General features: G+C 40.6%; 2 protein-coding genes across 3 annotated transcripts in view; one reads left to right on the forward strand and one right to left on the reverse strand.

Moving 5' to 3' along the window:
• lrrk2 (leucine-rich repeat kinase 2) overlaps positions 1-18748 on the forward strand; it is a 49685-nt gene extending 30937 nt beyond the window's left edge. For both annotated transcript variants that reach the window (XM_016678549.1, XM_016678548.1), the window contains exons 23-52: positions 615-811; positions 911-1161; positions 1716-1864; positions 2715-2808; positions 2901-3087; positions 3162-3343; positions 4054-4268; positions 5285-5412; positions 5497-5715; positions 6411-6612; positions 6800-6888; positions 7813-8000; positions 8087-8241; positions 8833-8979; positions 9173-9364; positions 9560-9706; positions 9796-9908; positions 10093-10283; positions 11531-11691; positions 11774-11944; positions 12052-12152; positions 13294-13503; positions 13592-13785; positions 14875-14947; positions 15022-15212; positions 15536-15688; positions 15755-15960; positions 16817-16885; positions 17013-17144; positions 18019-18748. In XM_016678549.1, coding sequence (XP_016534035.1) covers positions 615-811; positions 911-1161; positions 1716-1864; positions 2715-2808; positions 2901-3087; positions 3162-3343; positions 4054-4268; positions 5285-5412; positions 5497-5715; positions 6411-6612; positions 6800-6888; positions 7813-8000; positions 8087-8241; positions 8833-8979; positions 9173-9364; positions 9560-9706; positions 9796-9908; positions 10093-10283; positions 11531-11691; positions 11774-11944; positions 12052-12152; positions 13294-13503; positions 13592-13785; positions 14875-14947; positions 15022-15212; positions 15536-15688; positions 15755-15960; positions 16817-16885; positions 17013-17137 — 4700 coding nt within the window. In that variant the 3' untranslated portion in view covers positions 17138-17144; positions 18019-18748. The remainder of the gene's footprint in view (positions 1-614; positions 812-910; positions 1162-1715; positions 1865-2714; positions 2809-2900; positions 3088-3161; positions 3344-4053; positions 4269-5284; positions 5413-5496; positions 5716-6410; positions 6613-6799; positions 6889-7812; positions 8001-8086; positions 8242-8832; positions 8980-9172; positions 9365-9559; positions 9707-9795; positions 9909-10092; positions 10284-11530; positions 11692-11773; positions 11945-12051; positions 12153-13293; positions 13504-13591; positions 13786-14874; positions 14948-15021; positions 15213-15535; positions 15689-15754; positions 15961-16816; positions 16886-17012; positions 17145-18018) is intronic.
• Positions 18749-19282: 534 nt separating this feature from the next.
• slc6a15 (solute carrier family 6 member 15) overlaps positions 19283-27895 on the reverse strand; it is a 25323-nt gene continuing 16710 nt past the window's right edge. Inside the window, exons 6-12 of the mRNA XM_007566014.2 lie at positions 26720-26830; positions 25106-25347; positions 24774-24972; positions 23365-23557; positions 21866-22025; positions 21593-21755; positions 19283-20485 (exon numbers count right to left, since the gene is read on the reverse strand). Of these exons, the coding sequence (XP_007566076.1) occupies positions 20105-20485; positions 21593-21755; positions 21866-22025; positions 23365-23557; positions 24774-24972; positions 25106-25347; positions 26720-26830 (1449 nt within the window). The 3' untranslated portion in view covers positions 19283-20104. The remainder of the gene's footprint in view (positions 20486-21592; positions 21756-21865; positions 22026-23364; positions 23558-24773; positions 24973-25105; positions 25348-26719; positions 26831-27895) is intronic.

Here is a 27895-nt window from a genome sequence, read left to right on the forward strand (position 1 = left end):
TGGAGTATTGAGCCTCTGGCCAAGAGGCACAATACTCTGAATTATTTCTGTGTCTTATTTATTCATTTAATTTGTTTTGTCTGGTTGTTTCATTTGACCAGACAAAAAAACAGAGCTTAAAAAAACAGCATAAAAAGTTATCTGTAATCGTAGCAAATATTAATGTGTAATTTAGGGCTGCAAATAACGATTATTTTAATAATTGGATTATTCTATCAATTATTCTGATGATTAATCGATTAATTGGAAACGGAAATTGACACTCTGCAGATTTTTCATTTAACCACTTGAGTATGTTTTATGCTATATTAAAACACACTAAGTAAATAATGCAACTATTTTTTAAAATAAGAAAGTGAATATTTTATTGCAAAAGCTGCAATAACAAAGCGTGCCTTTATTGAATTTGAACTCCAATATGTATGTATATATCTTGGAATAATTACTTAATTACTGCTCTGAATATGTTGGGGGTTTTTTCTATCAAATTATATATTTTTTTGAGTTAACGATTAGTCGATTACTAAATTAGTTGACGATTATCTCAACAATTGATTAATCACAATCAATCATTTCAGCCCCAGTGTAATTGTGTTCTGGTTCGTCGTCCTCAGTGCTGGGCTCTGGTGAGAACTCCGCTGCTCTTTTCAAAGAAAAGGAGAGGATCCGCCTGCTGGACCTGTCAGGGAACGAGCTGGACTCCCTGTCCTGTTTCCTTGACGATGCTGTTGTCCAGCAGCAGCTGTGGCACATCCATCGCCTGGACCTGAGCAACAACGTTCTGCTGGAGTTCCCCTCTGCCATCTGCCAGGTAACACACTTCAGCCAAATATGATAATTAGGTTGTATAACAGAGGAGAGTTTGACTCTTTTGTTTCTTGTTTTGGTTTTGGTTTTTGTTTTGGTGCAGAGTTTGAAGAGTCTGACCCGTCTGGACTTGCAGGGTAACCAACTTCGGTCGTTGCCAGACGACCTGCTGGCTTTGCCCTCGCTGAGCACACTTAATGTTTCCCGTAACTGCATCGGCCCCATGCTGACCTTCAACCCCGCTGTCACCTGCCTCTCACTGAGGCAGCTCAATCTGTCATTCAATAAAATCACCACATTCCCCTACGAACTGGGCCGGATCATGGGAAAGCTGGAGGAGCTGTTTATGGACGGGTGAGCTGTCTGGCAAACTGGTCATTTTATAGAGTTCAAAAATACTTATTATATTTCAAACTTTTAGTAAGGTGGGGTCAGATTTCTTTTTACCATCACTTTATGGAGTTTCAAGTTTTAAATTTCTTCAAAAGGACAAAAATGTTTTATCCATAAATGTTTTCCATATTTGGTATTGATTTTATTTGTTTAACTCTGTTTTAACATTTTAACACAGTTTTCAATTAATTTAGTCAGTTTGTTTTTATGATTTGTTTTATATTACTTGTTACTGATCTTCAGCACTTTGTTTCAGCTGTAGCGGTGTTACAAATAAAGTTGATGATGCTGATATTTTATGAAACTTTTCCTTTTGCGCTTTTGGCAAAACATAACTTAAGTACAGTTATTGTGGACAAACATCATTTTTGTCTTTTTTTTTTTTTTGGCCCAAAATGATTTTTGGCAAAAAAAAAAAAAAAAAAAAAAAAACACTTTTGGCTATTAATTTAGGAAGGTGCTTATATGAAAAATTGCTGCCTGGAAACATGCTTTTCTTTCCTTTGGTCTTTCAGTAACGGTTTAACTGAGCTGTGCTCGGCTCTCTACCTCCCGGAAGTCAAGCTGCTGGATGTGAGCAAGAATAACGTGGAGAATATTTCTCCTGACTTTCTGACCAGCTGCCCTAAACTGGAAACTTTGAATGCTTCAAACAACAAAATAAGTAAGCACTAATGTGAGATGGATGTTTGTTTTTGTACAGTCAAGAATGACTGATACTTTCTGATAACGTAGACAGACACTGACCTGATTCAAGCAGAAACTATGTGAAGGTGGAAGGTGCAATCAACAATCAAGAGTACGGTGAAGACATCTGCAGATGCTTAGTTATGTCATCAGTATGTTTTATTCAGTTTAGCTATTTAAGTGGGAACGTGATCTGTAGAAATTCAGATGAAGTTGTATTTCTACAGGAAACCTTTCCAAGTTGGCAGAACCTTTAAAGTGAGGAACTACTACTGACATTAAGCTAAAAAGTTAATTGCGCTAACCCCAAAGCACTAATCGTAAACATTAGTTTGGCTAACGCTAAAGCAGTACACCAACAAGGTATTTAGTAGAAGCTAATGCTAAAAAGCTAACTTCAATTCAAATTATATATGCCCTTGAAAGACTACAACCCTTGAGCACCAATTTTTATTTTCAGTCATCATAATTTGCATGTTCTGTTTATTTAAATATTGTTCTCTACTGTCTGTGTTTTTGCCCTTCTATGCTTCTTGTTTGAAATAATTATTTGGAAAAATAGAGAGGAGAGGAAACGGGATTGATGTGTAAAAAGTCTTCACTCATTTCAAAATAAGAGCATGAATGTAAATGACTAACTACTTGAAGAATCTTTTTAAGTCGACAATCAGCTTCAACACAGATGCCAAACTTTAGTCAAGACATTTTCTGACAAGTGAAGATCATTTTTCTGGGTCTGGGTTTAAATCCCTTAGTTATTCAGTTGCATTCACTTTACATTCATATTATTCAATCTAAATAAATCAATGTTACCTATGCCTGTCCAGGTTCCCTTTCCCAGCTGCCAACCAAGGTCACAACGTTGAAACTGGCTAACAACAAGTTCACTCACGTTCCTGAGGCCATACTGAATCTACCAAAGTACGTCCTGAAAAATAAAACGACGCCTTTTCGTGTCTCGTAGTCAGATGAGCAGATTCCGCAGTACTTAAGGCCTCGTTCTCTCTGTCCAGTTTACGCTCAGTGGACATGAGGACCAACAGCATCGACGTTCTACCTGGTCCGGGCTGCTGGGTGTCCCGTAACATCCGAGAGCTGATGTTCAGTCAGAACGGCATCAAAGGTTTGGATCTGAGTGGGCCGATCTCCAGATGGTCCAGACTGGAGAAGCTCCATCTGAGTGACAACAAGCTTAAAGAGGTGAAGCTGCAGAAATGAAGAATATTTGTGGCAGGAGAACATCGTTTAAACACTGTTGTGTTGTTTCCTTGCAGATCCCGCCGCAGATCGGCATGTTGGAAGGCCTGAACTCTCTGGATGTGAGTCGGAACACCAGACTGAAGTCGTTCCCGGATGAAATGGGAAAGCTGGGCAGACTGTGGGACCTGCCTCTGGACGGCCTTCGACTGGACCTGGATCTGAAACTTATAGGCAACAAGACCAAAGACATAGTCAGGTCAGCAGCGTTCTTATTTTTAAATATAAACTTACACCAGTTGTGTCCATAGTTGGTCCTCGATGGTCGGCATCCTGCATGTTTCAGTTCTCTCCCTGGTTTAGCACACCTGGATCAATTGATGGCTCATTAGAATATTTAAGAAGAGCATCGACATGCTGAGGAGGTTGTTACTACCACCAGGGAGAGAACTGAAACATGCAGGGTGATGCCGACCTTGGAGGACCCACTTTGGGCACCGCTGACTTGTACTGCAAAAGCGCAAAATCTTACAAAGTGTCTTTGGTCCAGTTTTTAGTGCAAATATCTGAGTTCATTTGAAATAAGACTAAACTAACTTGCAAGTACATTTTCAGCAAGATATAGGAACTTGTTTTAAGAAAATAATTCCTTAATATTGATGAGAAGTACTAGTTATAAGTGAATTAATCTGCTAGTGGGAGAAGCCAGCTCTGTGAGGCAGAAGCTTGGAAACTGCAGCTGCAAGGAGGCGGAACGAACTCCACGTTTGGTTTTGATGAGGGACTAATTTTATAACATGATGTAAAGCTCAAAAATGTTGATTTCACATAATATTGCCACTTTAAAACAAGCCGTTATGCTGAAAAGTTAATTATAAGTTAGTTTTGTCTTATTTGAAGTGTACAAAGATATTTGCACCTTGTACTAAGTCACTCTCAGAAAATCAAGTAGTCTGTCCCGTTTCCCAGGTTCCTGCAGCAGCGCCTGAAGAAGGCAGTGCCGTACCACCGCATGAAGCTCATCGTGGTGGGGACCACCAGCTGCGGGAAGACCACCCTCGTCAGGCAGCTGATGAAGATGAAGCGGCCCCAGCCGAACTCAAAGCAGAGCGCTGTGGACGTTTTCGACTGGACCGTCAAGGAACGGGACAAGAAAATGTTGCTGAACGTCTGGGACTTCTCAGGTTGGCTCACATTGCAAATGTGACTTGAGAAATATGTGTGGGCAAAAAACGGTGGAAGTGCTGCTTGTCTAACAAGTTGGATGGGGGAAAAAAAACATATAAAGGTGCAGTAACCTGAATCCGATAAGTGTGCTTACTCATATGTTTTTGAAAATGGATCAAAAATCGAGTGAAACAGTTAGTCTTCTTGAGAATATAACATGAAACTAATGAAACTAACTTAAAGTACAGTTCAGCTGTCCTGGAAGGATTTTTGTGACATTTGCTCATTTGCATCATCCAGCTGACACCATAGTTTGCAGAGAAGTTACAAAAAAAAATCACATATTAAGATATGGCAGGAACACTGAAGAAACTTCTGCTGTTTCTGTACTCTTGTCTTCTTTTCAATGTCTGGGCTAAGAAGAAGAGTCAAAGACAGAATCCTTTTCTTCCTTAAAAAGCCTGTGGTATAGTAAAAACTTGTTGGAAAACATCTTGTGGTGTAATCAAAGCAAGCTAATATTTTTTTAGCTGCACAAAAAACACAAACAAAAAACAAACTGAAAACAACATGTTGGTGCTGTGGTGCCATCAAGCTGTGGGATTGCTTTGACATCAGATGGAATTGAGTATTTTGTTAAGGTGAATGAAATCAGTCAGTTCTGACCCCAAATCTCCACTTTCAGATTAAACAGAGTTTTAGTTTTCTAGCGTCACATGGAGCCTGAGAACTCACTTAAAGTCAAGAATGAAATAATTCACCTCTGCAAAACAGAATGGACAATGTTCCCAAGTAAAACTATGGGAAGGTGACTCTTACCAAAGAAGACAGAATGATTAAACTGAATCAAAGTCCTTTAAAATATGTTAGCGTAAGGGTGTGCACATTTATGCAAGCAGGCTATTACACCTTTTTCAGCCACATTAAAAGGTTTATTTGTGGGTTCATGTTTTCATTTCACAAAAACTTGCCATTTTACCACAAGTAAAGGGCTTTTAGAAGCACATCAGTTCTAATCTTGTTTGCTCCACAGGTGGAGAGGAGCTCACAGGCTCTCACCCTCTCTTCCTCACATCCAGAGCGCTCTATCTGGTCGTCTACGACTTCAGTAAGGGACCCAGTCAGGTGGACGCTCTTAAGCCCTGGCTCTTTAACATTAAAGTGAGCCACACACTAAACGCACAACGCATTTAATTTTATCACGGTTTCCCCAACACATTCATTTGTTTTGTGTTTTTTCCTCAGGCAGTGGCTCCGCTGTCTCCAGTCATCCTTGTTGGAACCCACACCGATGTGAGCGAGGAGCCGCAGATCCAGTCGTGCCTGAGTAAAATCAGAGAGGAGCTGCTGAACCATCAGGGCTTCCCGGCCATCAGAGACTGTCACATGGTCTCGCTCTGCGAGGACTCGGACTCCATCGCCAAACTCCGTAAGGCGGTCATCAGAGAGGTCACCAACTTCAAGGTAAACGCAAAGAAACCTGAAACCAGGCATCTGAGCAGCCACCCCACTACTTACATTATGTAAAATCAACTTTTTTGAGCTGTACATCAATAAATATGAAATTAAATTATATCACACTTGTTTAACACATTATTTTTTAAGTTGTATTGACTCTAGTGACCTTTATTTGAGAGATCAGACAGGAAAGTGATTAATGAGAGAAGGGGAAGACATGCGGCGAAGGTCACCAGGTTGGGATTCGAACCTGTGACGTTCATGTTGAGGACTAAGGCCTCAATACGTGAGTTTTGCTTTACCCCATGCCACCTCAGCTCCCCGTATAGCAATTTTAATAGTTTTTATAATGTTATTCCCTCATCAAAAACATATCTGGAGTGTTGCTTTGATTCTTTCATGCATGTTTGAAAACTCCTTTAATCTCTCATGGCAACCACTCAGCTGCGCAAAACACCTGGATGGACCTAGCCCCGCCTTCAAGGACAAAGCTCCTCCTCTAGCTACAGTTTCCAAGCTTTCACCTCACAGACTGACAAAGTCAGAGCACAAAGTCAAATTTCTTTAGTCATACTTGATATATAGCATTTTTATAACAACTGAAGGCAACATAATTAATTGATTGTGCAATAAAGTGGCACTCCATGCCTGGAAAACACATAACACTGCCCCTTTAACACACACCTCATCTGTTTGTCCAGATTCAAGGCCAGCAGGTTATGGGTCAGTTGGTGCCAGACTGCTACGTGGAGCTGGAGCGCAGAATTCTCCAAGAGAGGAACAGAGTCCCGCCAGAGTTTCCCGTCCTCAGGTACGACAAGGTTCTGCAGCTTATCCAGGAGAGTCAGCTGCAGCTGGAGGAAGCCGAACTCCCCCACGCCATCCATTTCCTCAGTGAAGTGGGTCAGTTAAGAACTGGACTTTATTTCTGACACTAACACTAGTTTCCAACATATAATGACAATGTCTAAAATCTGTTTAAAATCTGTGTTCCTGCTGAGGTAAAATCAGTTTTTGTACAGCAATATTTTGTGCTTTAAAGAAATATAAACCCTCACTCTAACAGCTTGTAATTTATTTTTCATTTAAGGAATTTTATTACATTTTGACGACCCTGCTCTCCAACTTCAAGAACTTTACTTTATCTACCCACAGTGGTTGTGTAACATTCTGTCTCAGGTAAGCATGTGAAGTACATAATTTTTCCCCCTCAGTACATTATAACACTGAAATCATCTTTTATCAATGGGGGGCGCACAGTATTATGTGGAATAAGGTATATATAGATTGTGATTAATTCATATTTTACTCGATATTATTATTTTTAATCAATACAGTCATTTTTTGTCACATAAAATCTAAAGCAAATGTGAGCATCAACTGCATAACTGCAGACTAAATATAATATTGGCATACAAAGTGAATTCAGGGAATTCAAGGATATTGCATCCAAGCAGTTCTTTGTAATTGAAATACTGATATTGTATTGATATTGCAATGGCAAATTTTGATATTTTGTGGCTTTGTTAGATTTGGGCAGTGTCAGGTCCAAATCTACCAGATTTTGTTGTGCTAGCCCTAATGCACTAATCATAAACATTAGTTCTCTTGGCACTAAAGTACTATGACAACATGGTATTTAGCAGAAAAATTAATTTAGGGGAAGCTAAGTGTGCTAAACATTATCAAAGTTTGCCAAAAATACTAAAGCGCTGAACTTAAAATTAGTTTTGCTATTAGCGGATTAGCAGACGAGTTCCTACCAGTGGAATTGGTGTTCCAAACTTCGGGCCTTTTCTATTTATTTTTATACATGAATTACTTCACCATAGTTCTATTTTCAGGAAAGTTCTATTTTACCATTCAGTGTTTATATGCAAACAAAGCTTTTCCCTAGAGCTCAGTTCATTCACCAATGAGAAAAATAAACTGGACTTAAAGTCTTCAGCTTCATTGACATTTTCATAGTCATCCCTCTCCTCAGGCTGAAAATCTGTGTCCTACGTAATAAAATCTTTGAGTTTGTGCTTAAGTCGTATCTAAACACTCTTAGCAATGTATGTGAAAACTGTGGGACACATGCCGTGTCTGTCCGCTGTGCAGAAACTGACCTTGAAGAGCTGTGGCCTCTTGGAGCAACCAAAGGGAGTGGTCCAGCGTTCTGTTGTGGAAAGGTTTCTGTTGGAGACCAAATGTTTCCCCAAGAGCCACATGCTCCAGTTTTTCAAACTTTTGGAGAAGTTCCAGATTGCCCTTCCTTTTGGTGAGGACCAGCTACTGGTACCCAGCAGGTACGTTAAGATTTCTTCATGTGGAAATACATCCATGTAGCGCTGCCAAGTTTGTGATGTTCTCTGATTCGTTCTGTTTTAAACAGTTTGTCCAAACACAGACCAGTTATAGAGCTACCTCACTGTGAGAACTCTGAGATGATTGTGCGTCTGTATGAAATGCCCTACTTCCCCATGGACTTCTGGTCTAGGCAGATCAGTCGCCTCTTAGAGGTCTCCTCGTATTTGCTCTGTGGAAGAGGTAAATCCAACAATGGCTGCCAGCATCAGTGCTGCTCACTGCATTTTGTCTGAATGTTGGAATATAATGCTCCCCCATCTTTGTTATATACATTTGACGTTGTAGCACACACAATTTGATCATCACATATGGTAAGCCTGGTTGCCACTGTTCAGTCCTGTACTGTACAGATGCTTTACTCACCTTCGGATGTTAGATGCTTGAAACTGAAAGGAAAAAATAGTCTAATATTGATCTGAGCTCCTGAGGGCACTGTATGAACAATGACATTTATTTCCTGGATGGTCAGTTGACCTTTTAAAATAAAAGAATAAAGTAAACGACACAAGAACATTTAAAATAGTAACGTACCTGGGAATGACAGCAGAACACTGTGAATTCCATACTATGGATTCCAGTTGACGCCCCGCTCACGACAGAAGTGACACAAATACAGGTTCTGATGTTCCTCAAATTCCACTTCAATTCCTCTAGTATTCCTTTAGCGTAAAAATGTCAAATGTTGGGAATCAGCAATAGCAGCTTAACAAATTTCCAGGAAAGACAGACAGTGGATATTAACTTTGTCACTTTTTTTCTCTCTCTCTCCAGAAAAGGTGCTTCGACCCAACCGTATTTACTGGAGGCGAGGTATTTACCTGAACTGGTCCCCTGACGCGTACTGTCTGATGGAGGCTGCTTCAGAGGAACAGAGTCCCTCCAGCTTTGTGAGGATAACCGTTCCCTCATCTCAAAAAGGTACCAAAGGGTGCAAACTGTATGGTCTCAAACATGATAAAACAATTGTAAATCCAGATGGTTATTTGCATCAGCAATTTATTCCATTTGATGCCTCTTACTTTTTATTTTTCTGGACTGTTTCTAAAAATAATCCACATAATTGACATCATGACAGCATTACTTTGTTTTCCCCATTTCTCCTTCTGTCCAGGCCGAGTGTTACTGGGCCAAGTGGTGGACCATGTTGACTCCGTACTGGAGGAATGGTTTTCTGGTCTGCTCAACACCGACGTGCATGGCAATGGAGGAGCTTTGCTAAAGAAGTGGGCTCTCTACAGTTTTGAAGATGGCCAGGAGTGGAGCAAGATTCTACTAGAAGACCTTTGTAACCATTTTGATGAAGGTACATCCCTTTAATTCCCAACAGTAAATTCAGCACCTATGCTGATGACATCGTCTTCTTTTTGGTTTTTCTCTTCTGATGATATTTGGTTGCCAAATATGAGTTGACTTCCTAAAAGTGATTCTAAAACTCCCAGTGCATAGTCCCAGCATTACTCAAACTAAAAAATAAACCTAATGACCGTGTTGATTCTAGATTTCTTGATGGTGAACCCAGAGAATCCGCGCTGCAAGCTTCCGATCTCTCAGATCGCCCCAGACCTGGTGCTGAGTGACCAGCCTGCAGGGATTTCACTGGATGGCGAGGAATTGGAAATAGACCTCTCCAAAGAACATAGACTAGGTACAGCTTTTTGTTTTTTTTGTAAAATAAGTCTCCTGAAATAGTTTGTCCTATAACAACTTAATATTTGTAAATCTTATATTCTAAAGGGGACGGAGGTTTTGGAACAGTTTATCGAGGAATTTATAAAAACGAAGAAGTCGCTGTGAAGGTTTTCAACAAGCATGCTTCTGATCTTTACATCCACAGACTCCTCAGACAGGTACTGCTGGAAGGGTTCTGCCGCAGCAATGGATGTTGTTGGGTTTTAGACATTTGTAGAAGTCGATGATTGGCTGTTTTTTTTGGGGGGGGGGGGGGGGGGTTGTTATAAAAACTGTTTCATAAAAGTAGAAAAAAAAACCCATTTTCTTTCACAGATAAAACCCATTTGCTGTTTTTTCCAGGAACTGGCTGTCCTGGGACGTCTCCGACACCCCAGCCTGGTGAGCCTGCTGGCCGCCAGCTCTGCTCCGCCGGTCCTGGTGATGGAGCTCGCTCACAGAGGCTCTCTGGACTCCCTCTTTAACCATGAAAATGGCAGCCTGAACAAGAAGCTGCAGCACAGGATCGCCCTGCATGTGGCAGATGGGCTAAGGTAGAGAGTTAGAAAAAAAACGGAAAAGAAGAACAACCTCCGCAAGCCGGAATTGAAAGTTCCCCAAACAAAAAAAAAAATTACAGAGTTAAAGTGGAAGTGAAGGTGTTCAGTTTCCAAAATTCAGGACGTTGTATAATATCGAACATGGACATTTTTTGATTTGGTTAATTTTAGGGTACACTGATAAATCAGCCCCGATTTCCTTAATTTTGGGACAGTGGCGATCGACCGATATTTGCATGTGAAGCCGATCTTGTCCATCAATCTCACCTACCTCGGCTAACGTCTAAAACTCAACCTCTGTCCTAATGCATGTTTAGGCTTGTTTTCTTACCTATTCAGTAAATCGTTACTTTAAAACTTTTGGGAACTCTTTGATTGAAAAGGATTGGAAAGTATTTAACTTTTAGCCCCAGATCATGTGATCGTTAATGGAAAAGGAAAACGGAAACCATGACATCACTGGAAAAATTAACTCTTTCTCTACTCAGAAGCAACATAAATTTTACACCTTTATATCAAAATAAACACAACAGGAAAGACACAGACAGTTTCTAGACATGGTAGAACTTGATTTTTCACAAAATGTGCTTCATTTCTTCCTGCCTTTTCTCTGTGTGCAGAAAATACAGACAAATCTCAAATTTGAAGCTTCCAACAAATTGAAACATGATTACCATAGTGTTGCATCATCCGTCCTTTGATGTATGTGCTTTAACCATTTGAGATCAAAGGAAACCCCTTGCTACTGCCTGAGGAATCTGTATCTGTTCTTCCTCCGTACTAGATTTAAACACTCTGTAGTCTGTATGATTCTCCATATCAAGTCAATATTAAAAAGAGGAGGTAGGCGATCAGACACACACACTAAATGATCTTCTGGACCACTCAAGTCTTCTGGTTGTCTGATTGTCAACATTACATGTTTAGTTGCTTGTTTCATAATTGGAGACAGAATTATGTTTGCATGGTGTAAAGCATTTTTGACTGCCTTTATGCTGAAATGTGCTATACAAATAAACTTGACTTAAATAGGTAAAGGTGTAACGTAAGTCTATAGGTTTAATTTGATCCTTTTTTTTTAATCCCCTGAAAATCACGTTTTGTAATTTTGCTTATTTTAAGAAGGTTCATTCATAGTGCAGATTTAGTTTTTGCTGTCTTGGTTCCACATGAACGTAGAATTTGACGTAGAATTACTTAATGCGATATCCATTCAGTCAGTGATTGATCTTTACGATCAGGTACCTCCATTCCGCCATGATCATCTATCGGGATCTGAAGCCCCACAACATACTCCTGTTCAACCTGAAGAGCGACTCTGAGATCATCGCCAAAATCACCGACTACGGGATCGCTCAGTATTGCTGTAGCATGGGCGTGAGGAGCTCCGAGGGGACGCCGGGTCAGTCAGAGTTTCTTCTCTGTGGCCGATTCAGGCTGACTGGAAACAAGAGCTCTGACGGGTCTCCTCCTCCGTCCGGCAGGTTTCCGAGCGCCCGAGGTCGCCCGGGGTAACGTGATCTACAACCAGCAGGCGGACGTGTTCTCGTTCGGCCTGCTGCTGTACGACTTGCTGACGAAAGGCGAGCGCATTTCAGAAGGCATGAGGTTCCCCAGCGAGTTTGATGAAGTGGCGGTGCAGGGAAAGCTGCCAGGTGAAAAAAAGTCTGACTCTGGGTTCACCTCTGATTTTTACGAAAAATAATTTTAAAAATGACCTTTTTAATATTTGATTTTATTTTATTTTTATTGTTTTACACAGACCCAGTAAAGCACTATAATTGCTTACCTTGGCTCAGCTTCCAGGCTCTGATGATGGACTGTCTGAAGGAAAGCCCACAGGATCGACCCACCTCTGCTCAGGTGAGGTGTTGAACAGCTGTTCCCTGTTCTTCACTTGTCTTTGAGTGTAAAAATAATCTATAGTAGAACCAGGATGTAGGTTGATTCAGATCCTCATGGAGACTGCAGGGTTTTTGCAGGTTTCACCAACTCAAATTTAAGACTTTTTAAGGCCTTTAAGAACATTAGGAATGAAATTTAAGACCTGTATCAGGACAAAAATGTGCAAAAGGAAATTTCATATTTTATATCTATGTGTATGTAAATGGGAAACTATTGAAGAATAAATGGCACTGCTTGTGACACTTATAGATATTGTCATATTCATACTTTAGACATTAATTACAGTTCCTTTCATTCTTCTGTCTCTATTCTCTTTTTGTTCCATGCTCTACGCTTTTCCTTTTCTCATCCTTCTCAGTTGTAATTCTTTCCATGGTGACAACCTTGTTGAAATAAAATAAGACTGGTGTTTGACCACCTTGTTTAAAATCCACCAAACCTCTAACTTCAGTGTTGCACCACATGCTCCTCTTAAATCAGTGCTACGGTTAGTGATCCCTGTGCAGTTTTCTGGGAAGCTTTAGCCAGATCAGGGGAGAAAAACTTAAATTTCTGAGGTCTGTTTTTGGCTCTTAACTACAGCTTTGTGGATTTCACAGTGGATATGGCTCTTTCTCCTTAGCCCTCACAGACCAAGCTTTTTTTGAACATAATGCATGTAGCATTGTATAGGTTAGCAACAGAAGTGAGGCGAAGACAAACATCGTCCAGCCAATTTATCCATGGTAGGCACAAAAAAGCTAGCTGGTTAACTAGCAGGGGGATGTTAGCAGGTAATTAGCTGTAGCTCCAACTGCCTTGAGTCACAGGACACAATAAAGAGTCTGCAGCTGACTTAAACTTTTCCCTGACAGAATCCTGCAAGAAAAATGAGCAACCAAAATGCAAGACCTGTCATTAACGTATTTAGGGTCCAGTTATTTTTTAGATGAATTTAAGACATTTTAAGGCCTTAATTTTAACTATATCAATTTATATTTTTTAAGGATCTGCCAGTACCAGCTAGGTTTTTGAATCCCAAGCACAAGGAAACAATTTTGTAGATCAAAACCTTTTTTACCATCTTTATTTATTCATTTTTCTTCTGTGATGTGTCCAGGTGTTTGACCGGCTGAATTCAGGGGAAATGCTGAGTTTAAAAAGTGAAGTGAAGTTTTCCAGCATGTTTACTGCTCAGTGCATCACAATGAGCAGTGGCGGCGACCAGAAGACATCAAGCCACACAGCCTGGCTCGGTGGGGGCAGCAGCTCCAAGAGGAAGGGCTTCGTCACAGCCATGGACCTCCAGACCAACGCGGTCACCACACAGGTATGAATACATGTCGCAAAACTTGATGCCTCATGTTTGACTTCTTTTAAGCTAAAGTATTTTAACTCTTTCCTGTCCTTGTGAACAGGAGATCGATTCGAGCCCCGTCCTTTGCCTCGTCACGGTTCAGATCCCAAATGAGGAATCTGATTGGCTGGTGGCAGGCATGCAGTCTGGCTCCTTACTGGTCATCAGCACCCAGGATGTGTCCACTTATCACCACCTGCAGAGTGTCACCGATGCCGTCACCTCACTGTACTTCCATGTACACCCTCGGCGCACGTAAGTCCTTACAGAACCACTGAAGCTCCAGCTGATACTGTAGTGGAAATCATTGTCTGCTGCTCCAGACAATTCTAGAGCAGCAGAATTATCAGAGTTAGCTGTGTGTTCGTGTGTGTGTGTGTGGTCTTGCATTTGATACATTGAAGGATAATTTCTCTAACGCATACCATGTTGTGGGGACTGTCTGCTCCTTATGGGCCCCATAAGAAGTTGTTCTGTTTTTGGGTTATGGCTTAGGTTTAGGACTAAGGTGTGAATTGGTTAGGTATGTACTGATTAGGGTTAAGTTTGGTATCTGGTTTAGACTATAGAAATGACTGAAAAATTAATGGAAGTCAATGCAAAGTCCTTGTGAAGAAAGACATACTGTGTGTGTGTGTGTGTGTGTGTGTGTGTGTGTGTGTGTGTGTACTAGTATCTATTACATGTGACTGTTATAACCATTTTCATCCATTTTCATTCATTTTTATTCCTTGAACAATTTATAGTTGTCCTTGTATAATTTCACTAATTATACAGGGATAATTTTAACCCATTGTGGACATTTCCTGGTATTCACTTTTTTAATTGGAATGCGCTCTGCTAGGTAGGTTCAGAGTGTGAAATAAGTTTTGGGTAGAGTTAGAAATATATTAGTAATGAATAGTGCTAGAAGAATGTCTTTGTTAGGACTAAAGCCATTGCTAAAATGAAAGGAAGTCAACACAAAAGTCTCAGTTGGATAGAAATACAAGGATGTGTGTGTATGTTTGTGTGCTCTAGAGAGCGTTTTGACTTAAAAACTCATTATTGTGTCTTACACAATGACACAATAATGAACGTGCCTACTCAGAAACGTTTCTACTGAAACGTTGCAGCTGTTTCCAAAATATCGAAACGATCATCCTGATTGTCAAACGGGTTATCATGAGAGAAAGAAAATTATTCATTGATAAAAAATTTCAAAGCAGCAGTATAATTAGCTCATCAATCTCAAACCTGGTTATTTAGAATATATACATCTATATTAGAAATAGGCAAATGTCTTTAAAATGATATTGTTGTGGGAATAATGCTTTCTATTTTTCATTTTTGATTCCTTTGCAGCCAAAGGACGAATTACTTGCTGGTCGGCACCGCAGATGGAGTTCTGAGTGTTTATGAGGAGTCTGTGCTCATGGTAACCGTTCACTCAGAACCGTCGGGTCCATTGAGTTGTATGGTGATCACAGCTGTCCGCTCTCCTCCTTCCAGCAGGAGAACGGCCAGCCAGTGAAAAGCATCACCGTTGGAAACGCCAGCACTCCGCTCATGTGTTTGGGCCAGTCGACCCACTCGCTGGACAGCAGGTCGGTCTGGGCCGGCTGCGGCACCAAGATCCTCTGCTTCTCAGCCAACTACGACGTCTGCAAGTCCATCGACACGAAACTGAACCTCATCTTCCGGTGAGTCTCATGTCTGGACCAAACGACATTTTGTTTATTTATTTTGGACATTTAAAATGTCGTCCAGTTCCAATGTTGATGTTTAATAGAATTAGGTTCATCGGTCTTTGACAATGTGTTCTTGCATCATTATGCCACTACCATTATATAACTTGAAAACAGTCTCAAAACAACATTATCGTTTATCACAATAACTTCTGGGACGATTTATCGTCCAGAAAAATTTGTCATCATAACAGCCTCAGTGTGAATTTAAAGGGTTTAACAGATATTCTCACTCATGTAAGCTGGAGTAATAGTGGTGCTGCATGTACCTCCTCCAGTCAGCAGCGGGGCCAGAGCTGTGAGGCGTGCGTCTCCCGCATGGTGGTGGACAGACACGTGTATCTCAGCAAAGCCAGCACTCCGACCGTGGAGGTGTGGGACAAGAAGAGCGAGAGGATGGTGGACTGCATCGACTGCGCTCAGATCATCCGGTACGCTCCGTTGCACTTTGATTAAATCCGTTGTGAATCGGACAGTAACCAGGCCGTCCCTCACAGGCGGGGCGGCGGAGCGGAGCCGCCCTCCGAGGCTTCACCCTCCTGGGCCACGGTGAAGACCTTGATGATGCAGAACACCGCAGCGCTCTGGATCGGCACTAGAGGGGGCTACCTGCTCCTGCTGGAGCTCTCCAAGCACCAGGCTCTGCAGGTGGTGGCACCGTCGTCGTGCGACTCCATCCGCACCATCGTCTCTGCAGTCATGCGTGGGTCATCAACTTTTTACACGGATTTCACTGCATGCACTGCAAAAACACAAAATCATATTGAGTGTTTTTGGTCCAGTTTCTTGTGCAAATATCTTGATACATTTGAAATAAGACTCAGAAGAAACTTTTCAGCAAGACATAGGAGCTTGTTTTAAGTAAATGATTCCTTAATATTGATAAAAACAATACAAGTAGATTATTTCACTTGTAACACAGGGAAAAAGTAATACTTTTTGATCAATATTACATAATTATTTACTTCAAACAAGTTCCTATACCTTTGCTGAAGTTACTTTTGAGTTAGTTTTGTCTTATTGCAAGTGTACCGAGATAACTTTACTAAAAACTAGACCAAAAAAAAAAAAAATTTAGGATTTTGTGTTTTTACAGTGTAGATTTATTCTTTGGGAACAATGTGTATTCTGTTATCTTCTATTTGGAATACGAAGCAACATTAGACCCTCATCTGAAATAAACTGAAAATAAAACTTTTGGGGTTAATCATGACAGAGTTTAACATTAAGTAGGAAGTTTGCCAAGTTTTGCCTTTCAAACGTCCAACAAGAACACAATGTTTCCTGAAGCGTTGTGAAGGTTAACTCACCACAGCAGCTCCTATCTGCTGTGCAGCAAGGAGAGCGTGAGAACAAAATGGTGAAAAAAACAAAACAAACAAAAAAAAAACCACATTATTAAGCAGCTGGCTTTTTGTTTGGCTTTTAGATTCACTGTCTCTCTGAGCGTTTGCGTGCAGATGAGTCGACCAGCCACACGCTGGGAGTTTTGTCCGTGTGTAACGGTGTTTGCACAAATGTTTCTTTTCTTTTTCTTTTTTTTCCTTTCCTACAATCAGAGTTGACGAACTGGAAGAACTCGGTGCTGGTTTTGGGCCGGAGGCTCCCACGAGACAGGAACCGGGACGGTGAGCGTCCTCGTTCGGCCCCGCCGCTTCTCTGTAAAAAAACAAAAAAGAAAACAGTGGCCTCGCTGCGCAGCTCTCTCTGCAGAACGTGACACGTGTCTGTGTGTGTTTGTTTGCCGTCTCTCAGATGAGGAGTCGGTGCTGATGGCGTGGAGCAACATGCTCCCTCTGGAGGTCAAAGACCTGAAGAAGCACTGTGAGAAGAGGGAGTGCGCCGCGGCTAGGATGAGAGAGCAGCTCCACCTCGCCTGAGCGACAGGTTCTCGTTGTTCTAACCTCTTCAGATGTTTCATCTGAAGATTTGGTGAATTCAAGCTCAGATCAAATATATCCTTATTTCTAAAAACCGATACTGGGGTGCAGGCGTGGAGCTCGACCTTGGTCATCGCTTCGTGTCCCGACCTGCTGACCTTTACCGCATGTCCTCTCCTGCTTTCATTACCAACTTTCCTGTCTGGCTACTCTTGAATAAAGGCCTTCTGAGCTTAAAAAAAAAAACAACGAAAAAAAATAAACACCTTTATTAATAATAATAATAATAATAATAATAATAAACAATACTAAAGCAATACAAGATGCTCAATAATCCACATTTTGTGTTTGATTCATTTTTCCTGGAAGAATGATCATATAATCACTACTTTATTCTCCTAATATACAACCTTATGCTTTTAATATTATGATGTCATTCTGGTAAAATTATGACTGTATTCTAGTATTATGACTTTATCCTGATAATGACTTAATTCTCGTTTTATTCTGATCTTATTCCAGTAATATGACATTATCCTTGTATAATTACAACTTTATTCTCATTGTTTGGAATTCATTGTTGTATGACTTTATTCAGTTATTCTTGTATGACTTTTTTTTTTATTTCGAAATGAAAAACAAGTCTTAACTTGGCCCTAATACTCCGTCATAGACGACAGCACACCGCTGAAGTAAAACTATTATTAAAAGCCCAAAACATGATATTGCTGCCCCTGGTTTGTTGATGTAAAATTACTCAAAAGTATCTTTCTTTCTATAGAAAAGCAGTTATTGTGAATGTTTGGTTTGCTTCTGGTTGTTGATGTAGCAACAGCAATAATAGTGACTGAAATCTCACCTCAGTGTTTTGTTTTGAACAGAGGAATCAGCCAAAGGGATGAACTCTTCAGCTGCACTGAAGACGATGTTTTACCTCAGCGCCTGACAACCAGCCGCACTTTTCAGGACTCTGATGTTCAGTAAGGAAAGACCGGCGGCTCCCTGAAGAATCGCATCATAGATTTATCTTTGTCTGTTCTTCAGCAAAACTCACCTATTTCATCAGATAATGACAAACTTTTAACTTTCAGGAGATTTTTGTAAAGGGACACAGTTTGTTTAACTTGTGTGTGTTAAGTCTGACAGCAGAGGAGATGTTAAAAAAAATCCTGCTTCCAATTAACGGATATGGATTTTCTCCCTGTGTGCAGTGGGCAAAGTGGAAACTGAAAAAAAAAAAACAAAACAAAACAAAAAAGCACAAAGCCATAAAAAAGTGTCAAGTTGATTATTTATTTGTGTCTGAATGCATATTTATCAGTATGGTAAGCCACTCAACATAGATGGGGAAACTAGTTATTCTAATGCTGACTGCTCTGCACATGTTGTGGAGTTTTATTTTTACATACATTCTTATAGCTGAAGTCATTGTGACGCAAATAAAAGTTATTTTGTTTACGGTTTTATTGTCTGCGTCCTTTACACTTAAGGGTCATGCATTTGGTCTGGTTTCTTTATTTTGCATGTAAACAATATTTATATATAATAAAGTTATTGTTACTTTGTGTATATTGTTACAATGTGTCCACAAAGTAAAGTGTGTAAAATGCCTTAAACTGAATAATTTTTTTAATTGTTGTGTTTTAATTGAAATCAGAGTCTGGATTGAGGAAATACATCATCGTCATTTGTGCTTTTCAACCAATCAGGTTTCCAACCTGATATGTGGATTTATATTATTCTCATTTATATTTATCTAGTTACCTAGCTAGGAATGATCTGGCTACTATAGCTCTGCCAAATACTGTAGCAACATGTTTGCTTCAGGAGGTTGTACGTTACTGTGTCTGCAACATATTTCAGCTAAACTTACAAAAGGCAGCCATATTGGATTTGGAGTGGGGATATTCCCACTTGAAATGCTGACTCTACAGAACATTTCTGTTAAGTCTGGTTTTATAATTAGTATAATATTAATTTAAAAAAAAATACACCAGAAGACTTTGTGCTGTTCTGAACAGTAAAAAAAAATCCCTCGTATAATCACAGAGGGATTATACGAATGCAATAAAAACTGAAGTGCTAATAAATGCGTCTGGCACCGTATCAAAAACGAACATAAAACAGCCAAAAATGAGTCTTAAAGTATGGATCGTTTTCCACTTTTATTCTTGAACTGGAGGGGGAGGGGGGGAAGAGACATCGCAATTTAAGCATTTCATGAAAAAAATATTTACAAAGAGGACGCAGTCCTCACCAACACTGACAGAACATTAGTAAAAAAACAAAGACATGAGAGTTAAGTACCTCTGAACCTTAAAAACACTGCTCTGATATCCAAACTATCAGGATAAATATATTTATAATATTTATATTGTATTTACAGAATACCTCAAATGTACAGCCATGTATTCTATAAACAAATATAAATGACTTAGGCACACTTCAGTCGCAGACAATCATCGGAGGGGGATACTAGCGCCGTCCTCTCACTGTTTTAACAATGCCGACGTGAACTTTGGCCAGAAATAATATGTTCCATCTTGTGTCTTTACATCAGCCATAGTGTATACACTGGGACAAATGTTTAATATATGGACCTAAATGTAGACAGCCTTTTCATACAGCAGGGGGTATTGCTGCAAACAGGCCTGAACCCCAAAAAGACCATCAGGACTCTGTGAGCTCTACAGCTTCTCTAAGAGGGGCCAAAACTGAGGGGGGTCAGAGTTTAGGGGTGAATTCAAGCAAATAAGTTGGACAAGAATAATCTCTCTTCCAAGACCATTTGTTTTTAGGCTTACAGTCACATAAGGTTCAGAGACAACAAACAACAGAGCAGCTACCTTATATCTACAAAGAATATACATTGCAGTAACAATGTACAACAATGACGATGGCTGACTAAACGCACGCAGAAGGGTGGAGGAGAGAAATGGCCGGGCGGGGCTAACTATCACAGTCAGTCTACAAGTCCGACTCGGGCATATCTGGCATGTCCGCCATCAGGTAACCGATCCCGTAGCGGCCGTTGGGAGCTGTGTCCACCTCGGTGCCGCCGCCACCGCTCTGCTTGCGGTAGATGCTTTTCCCGGGCATCGGCGAGGGCGCCTCGCTGGGGGTCTTGCCATGGATCAGGCTGGCGTCGTCGTCGTCCTCCGGCCGGGGGCTCTCCTTGATGACACGGCCCTTCTTGTAGGAGACGGTGGAGAGGCCGCTGGTGTTCTCGTCGATGATGTTGAAGTAGCGCAGGCAGAAGACCACGGGTACAGGCATCATGGCCATCACCACCAGAGAGATGCAAACTGCGATGCCCCAGGGAGGGAAGTGGAGCGTCTTCTCTACGGCCTGAAGGGGGCAGAGGGGAGAGATGTGACCAGGTGACGATACAACCACAGACATCAAGGTGTTTTATTGGGATTCTATGGGATTAGAGCAACACGAAATAGCAAAAAGGGAGACTTGGAGCTCATGAGACTGTGTGAACTGGGTTTGTAGTGTAATGCTGCAAAATCAGTGCTTGATCAAGATTAAATTTCAAAGTCTTGTTTGAGCAAAAACATCATCAATGAAACAATCAGCATTCTGAGATTGAAAAGTTTGTTTCATTCCTTTAGTGCCTAGTGGATCAAATTAGCATCACACCTATATTCTTAGCAATTAAACATCGGACTGACAGCAAAACAGCAAATATATTTTTTTGTACAACTGAACATAAATTGAGGGATTCCGAGGACAAAACTTTCGTTTCAATTTCAATTTGCTCTGCACAGCCTCCTGAACACAGAGGGAACCAACTAGCACTGCTAGAAAACCTGCTAGAGAAGACGTGCTTTAAATACAAGCATATTCATTTGTTTGGATGGTAGAGTCAAAGACCAGACTTGAATCCAACTGAGAATCTGTTCAAGGACTTAAAAATGGATGTATACAGCGTGAGTGAGACGGAGCTTATTTTCCAAAAGGAACTAAACATAAAAACAACAATTTTAAGATTTTTATTTGCAAAAAAATGAATGGAAATTCTGCTAATCTGCACTACTTGGTATTGTTTCATGACACATTGAAGTTTGTGGCTGTGTTGCGACTAAAAAGCGTGTGAATAGTTTTGCAAGAAACTCATAAAAAAAAAAGTTTTTCTCGATCAACTGAAGACTATGTTTAGAACTTTGACTCGTTTAGTCTTTGTTCCACTTGGTTCTAAAATCACACAGGTGCTTTGGTGTTTTTACAGCAGACCAAACATCCTGTTTATTGTTCTCGACTGAAACGCCGCTCAAACACGTTTGTTTCCAAGAAGAAGTTTTGTGTTTTTTGTACTTTTGCGCTACCGCCCGGCTTCCCTCTGATCCCCCTTTAATCTGCTTTCATTTGGCTCCAGGGTCACAGAGCGGGACGGGTTGACGAGGGGGTGAGGGGTGGACGGGGACGTCGAAGCCGGAGGCCTCCACTTACCTCTTCCTGTATCCAGGCGCTGTAGCTGGGAGGCGTCATGGTCAGCTGGATGAAGCTGGCGCAGAGCAGGAGCAGCAGCAGGATGGGCGTGATGTACTTCCACATGTAGTAGTAGAAGCGGTACGGAGTGAAGCCCAGCATGTCCCTCAGGTCTTCAAAGAATCTGGGGAGAGGCAGGAGGAGCGTTTTGTTGTTTCGCCAAAATCACAGCATTTCTTGGAAATCGAGTGCAAAGAATGGGGCCGAGGTTTGTTTGTGTCGCCTGCTGCTTACTTGTCGATCCCGTAGAACCAAGCGATGGCCACGTTCTCCAGCACCACCACGATGAGCAGAGGCAGCGTGGCGGAGTAGTCGTCGAACATGGTCACAAAGTAGTTCCCTGAGCGCTGAACGAACAGGAGGCCGATGGAGAAGGCCAACACGCAGCATCCCACTGCAACACAGAGAGGCGGGGACTCAGCAGGCTGTGTCAAACTAAAGGCCCGGGGGCCAAATCTGGCCCACCGTAGCTTTTAACGTGGCCCTCCGAACTCTAAATTACGCCAATAAGTCCCTCCAGTTTTCCAACAACTCCACAGAAATTCACTCAAATTCACACAAAATCAACAGATTGCCACATTTCTTTCTGATTTTTAACTATAATCTTTTTTTTTTTTTAAATTGGGCAAGAACAACATACATTAGCACAAATATATTAATAATTACTTACAAATATTTCTAAATCAGTGCAACAAAATATGTGATTTTGATTACAAAAACCATTGCAAAATCCTGGACAGACTGATCAGTTTGATTTCATTTTACAAAACACCTGAAACAAACAAACAACAAATAACTGAAACCAACACCTATTTATTGATATTTTAACAGCTGAATTGGTTTTATCAATACATTCTGGAACAACTGGCCCTTTAAGAACATTCAAATTATTCACCAAACTTAAAAAACCCCATCAAGCCGGTTTTTGGCAATAAGTTAATTCTTTTTTTGGTGTCTGGAAAACGAGTCGCTTCAAAAACCTTCGGCAAAGTAAGGTCACTGCCTGTTACCTAGCAACTAAAGAGGAGCTCCAATACGTTTGGTCAGGTAGTTTTACCACTGTATCTGCTTTACAATGGCTGATGGAAAAGACGAGTGTTTTGTTGTTCATCTACCATCCAGAAACCACGTGTTGCACTCTTAGTGATTGTGCTGGAGGCTCTACTTCTGCTTTTCAAAGATGTATAGTTGTATAATTGCGCATCAGTTTGCAGCCATTTTCACATGTGAGTGTAAATGTTGAGTTGGGGGGGCGTGGCCAGCAGCAGCACATTTGAATTTAAAGTGACAAGACGCCCTAAAGCACCTCAAAGCAGACTAAAATCTCATTATTTAAGAATGATTTTGTAGAAAATAAAACGTAACGACCATGTTTTGTATAGAACTATCCTAACTTGTTCAATGAGACATAATAAGTCACATTTAAAACTCAAAATATTCTTTGAGATTTAAGAGGTTTTGTCTTCAGCAGGTCCGTTTTACGTTTCTGCATGAAATTTTGTTATTTGAAATTTAAAGCGACCCTTCACTCTACTGTTGGATTCTAGGAGAGCAACATATTGATGTTTTTAGTTAAAGCAATGACAAACTCAACTGGGACAATCTCACTTCATCTGCCCTGCATCTTTCCTTCAGCTTTATTATATTGGCGTCTAAAAGCTATAACATTTCTTATGGCCGGCGGTAATATTTGTGGTCAAAGAGCTTGTTGCTAGGTGACCACTCCCTCTGACCTGTAAGGAACTCCTTGCGGACTTTGAACGTGTCGATCAGCGGGGTGAGGATGCCCTCGATGGTGCCGAACATGCTGCCGAGGCCCAGGTTGATCAGCATGAGGAAGAACATGACGGACCAGAAAGGCGAGGCCGGGAAGTGGGTCATGGCTTCTGTGAAGGCGATGAAGGCTAGGCCTGTGCCTTGGACAGCCTGGTGGAGGGAAGGAAAATTCAGTTATCAGAAGTATTTCATTTCTTCCTGAATCTGTTTCTAGGATGTTTGCAGATTGGATTTTCTGTTTGAGAGGAAAGCTCAGCTAACTGTTCAGAAGGCTATCAAAATGTCCCACTGAATTTTGATTTCAGACTAGAAAAGTTGTTGGTTCTAAATTCAATATAATACACATAAGACGTAGTGGTAGCCATAGATTTTTCAGAACTTTGAACTGAATAATGGATTTTTTTAAAGCGTGGAGCATCATGGGAACACAGCTCGATTAATGGCAGTTTATTTTCTTAGAGGTAAACATTTGTATATTTCATAAAGAAAGAGCTGCAGCCTTTCCCTCAAGGTGAGTTCCTGGTGACTGCTGAATGGCTTCATATGTTGGTAATTTAAACATATATGTGCTGCTTCTCTCACTTTCCAATCCTTGAAGTTACACTGAAGAACTTCTTTACTGCAAACTGATGCATTTTAACAGAATCGGTATAAAAGGAGAACTCTGTGATGGGTTGACATTTCCTCACCAAAATTCTATACTGACTTCAAGACTTCAACTTTCATTTTTGAGCTTTCTGTGTTTTTTGTTTGTTTGTTTTTATTTATTTTTACCATTACTCTGGGGTTTTAACTGTACAATAACAGTTACCAGTTTGGTCAATTTTCCAATGACAACAAATGAAAAAATAGCCAATTGGCCAATTCTGGCGCATTTACAGCAATGCTAATTAATTTGCTTTCTATCGGGGAAATAAGTTAATAAATGTGAAAAAGAAAAAAATAAATAATTGTAAATGTGTTCTGATCCAAATGTTAAATTCTGTTGATAGAACTATTACTATGTGAATGGGAGTTTATGAGACAAAAAGACAATTTAGCAAATACATGGATGATAGAGAATGGTAAAATCTAAATGATAATTTAATAACTGAAGGACCTTCATGTATTTTTAAACCTTATTTTAGGCAAAGAGTCATCAAACTGACAACTAGTTCAACTGGATATTTAAATGGAGAGAACTACTTTATCAGCTTGTGTTGCTAATATTAGCTAGCCTGGTCACTGAGGCTAGAAATGAGTGAATCCTCCTTGCAAAATAATCAAGAAGCCTCCTGGTAGCCACAGAGTCATAACTTTATTTTAACAATTTACACATATTAAGAGGAAAAAACTCAAAATTTGTTGATTTTTTTTCTTCATGTACCTGGTTGAGCTCATCTTCGATGCTGCAGGACTCCAGCCCCAGTTTCGGGTACTCATCCTCCTTCACCCCCTTGATGATCTGAATCATCTGATGGTAGTCCTCAGCAGTGACCTGACTGACCTGCGTCAGGTTGATGTGGTGGGGAATGAGGCTCGGTTCAATGCTGCTCTCCAGCAGCGCCACAATCTTATTAGTGTTTCTAAAAGAAAATAGAAGATTGGGCATTAAAAAAACAAAAACGAATATTTCAGCCCTAACAGTTAAGATCCAGTCATTAGGCATATTTTCACGGTTTTTAACTGATCTCAGTCTGCTGGCGGACTCTCACTTACAGAGCGACACATTTGCTGTTCATGATGTTGGCTTTGAAGCCCAGCACGGCGAACACCACCAGGGTGGCCAGCACGGAGGTGAAGAAGTTGATGAAGGACACCAGGACGGCGTCGAAGTGGCAGTTGTTGTCGCGCTTGTTGTAGCTGGAGAAGGCGATCACGCCGCCGAAGCCGAGGCCCAGCGCGAAGAAGACCTGCGTGGCCGCCTCCCGCCACACCTTGGCCTCCAGCATGATCTCCAGCTGAGGTCAGAGCAGATACGGTCGGCTGTTAATGCTTGCAAAACAAAACAAAGATTTTTAGAAAGAGACGGCATTTATAATTTAAGAGGATCAGAAAGAATTAAAAAAAAAAAAAGAAAAGAAAAACAAAGTGGATTTATTTTTTACTTTTAAGGAAATAAAATATAATTTTCTATCAAGGATTCAGTGGAGTGCTGTATCATTACAAGGATGTTTATATATACATATATATATATATGTGTGTGTGTGTGTATATAGTATATATCCATCCATCCATCCATCCATCCATCCATCCATCCATCCATCCATCCATCCATCCATCCATCCATTTTCTCTACTCTCCAGCTAACGTTCCGGGTGAGAGGCGGGGTCACCCTGGACAGGTCGCCAGTCTGCCAAGGGGGAGACCATATAAGATTTTTTCCCCCTTCAAACTGCTCCTTTTCATTCAAAACTTTAGTTTATGTTAACATAATATGTTCATTTTAGACTGTAAAAGAACAAAATAAATATATAAATATTAGATCACATACATCAACAAAGAATACGAGGGAACTGATGTATTTAAAAATATTCTTTAAATGGTCTTGTTTTAAAGCTCCATAAACATCAGTGATATTAGCTTACAATAATTTGGTCAATATAACGTGATTTATTATTATTTTTTTTATTATTTATTAAAAGCCAATTTAATGGAAGCACATATAGCTAAGAATAAATGCAAAGATTTGTTTCTCTGTATTTTAAAGTGAAGCACCCAGAAGCTCCAATCTGGCAGTGACCTTTCCTCCTGTAAAGGACAAACAATACAATGATCTTTTCCAGAACATCTACCATCCCACCCTGTCAGACGACAGCTGTAAACCTTCTCCATAACATTTCATATTTTTCCATACATGCCCCCCTCGGCCCGTTAAGCTCGGAGCAGGACGCGCTAAGCGGCTGTGATGTCCGCCGGCTCTTGGAGAGGTCGGGTGACGAGACGCAGCAGACACAAAAGACAGACGTGCTCTGCTGAAAATCACCGTCTCGGGCTGGCTGGTTACATAAGGACCTTGTAGCTGTTGTTTCCATGGTGAGATGATTCTGTGGCCTGCCGTGCTATTGGCTGCTTTCTCCCAAGGAGCCAGCCTATCACGTGAAGATGTACTCTTTGAGCTCATGCAGGGAAACTACCAGGGAGTAAAGTGAAGGAAGTGTAAAATAAAAAAATAAAAAATAAAAATACCGAAGAGTGTGAGCGAATATTGGCCAACTGAATGGTATGAATGGTATTAATAGAGGGAATATTTCTAAATCTGTGTGGAATAAGGGAGCGAGCAGCTGTGACTCTGTTCCTGAACGGAGGAATGTGACTTCAGCCAGGCTCTACCTTGGGCGTGAACATGTGTCGAATCCCGTCGATGGAGCCCTTCAGCAGCAGGGCCCGAACCAGGAAGCAGATCAGGACGACATAGGGAAACAAGGAGCTGAAGTACATCACCTGCAACGAGGAGAGAAGTCCTGTTTAGTCCTTCTCAGAAAAAAAAGATGTCAGAATAAATGAGAGTCTTTGAAAAAACTCTAAAAATAAACGTTGTTTTGAACTTTCTTCCTGACTGTCACAATCACTCGACGGGCAAAGCTTCTTTACCTTCATGCAAATTGAGAGATTATAAAATACTCCAGTTTGCAACATAAAGATGAGACATGTGCTGAGTCTGTGGTTTGGTTCTTTGCAACTGTGTGTTAAAAAACCTCCATATTGTTCATCTGTTTCCTGAAGCGTGGCCTGGCCGCCATCATCGTGTGACTTCATCTGGTACAGTCTACACTAATATTATGAGCCCCACATATGATGGTGAGTCATTTAAGCTTCATGTCATAATGGAGTTGTTTCAGACTTTTATTTTAAGGAAGGACATAGATTACTATTAAGCTGCCCTGTGTTTACACAGTTGCTAAGAATGGGTGCCTCACTGGAACCAAGTTGTAAACATTATCTACTTGTTTAAAACTTTATGTGGCAAATTACTTCAAAACATTTCAATGTTTTCAGAGTTTATAATAATACATGAAATGAGCAAATTAACAAACTGTAAGCCATGAGATGATAATACCCTGCCTGGCTAACTGTTAGCCACTAATGCTAAAACTAGCATCTACTTTACAGGCTTTTTTTCTATTTGTAGAAAGAAATGGAGATTATAAAGCTCATATCACACTGTTTCTCACCTTAGCATGTGTGCTAACATACCAAACGTTAGCATGCCTACTAACGTTTGATATATTAGCATGTATCAAATGTTACATGCTAACATTTGATACATGCTAACGTTTTATATGTTAACATGTCAAACGTTAGCATGACATGCTAACATGGCCTAAACATGAAGAAATGAAAAGAGTTTTATGGCGGTCAGACCTGTCAGGTCTATAAAACGTCTGTTTTGAACAGACTGTTGAAGCGCTGCCTTTCGGAATAGTGCATGTGTGTTGGGATCAAGAGTGTGGAAGCCATACTTCTACAGTCTCTTTTAAAATTTTATTTGACTTTTTTTTGTAAATT

This window comes from Poecilia formosa, unplaced genomic scaffold (genome assembly GCF_000485575.1).
Source record: "Poecilia formosa unplaced genomic scaffold, Poecilia_formosa-5.1.2 Scaffold185, whole genome shotgun sequence".
NCBI lineage: Eukaryota > Metazoa > Chordata > Actinopteri > Cyprinodontiformes > Poeciliidae > Poecilia > Poecilia formosa.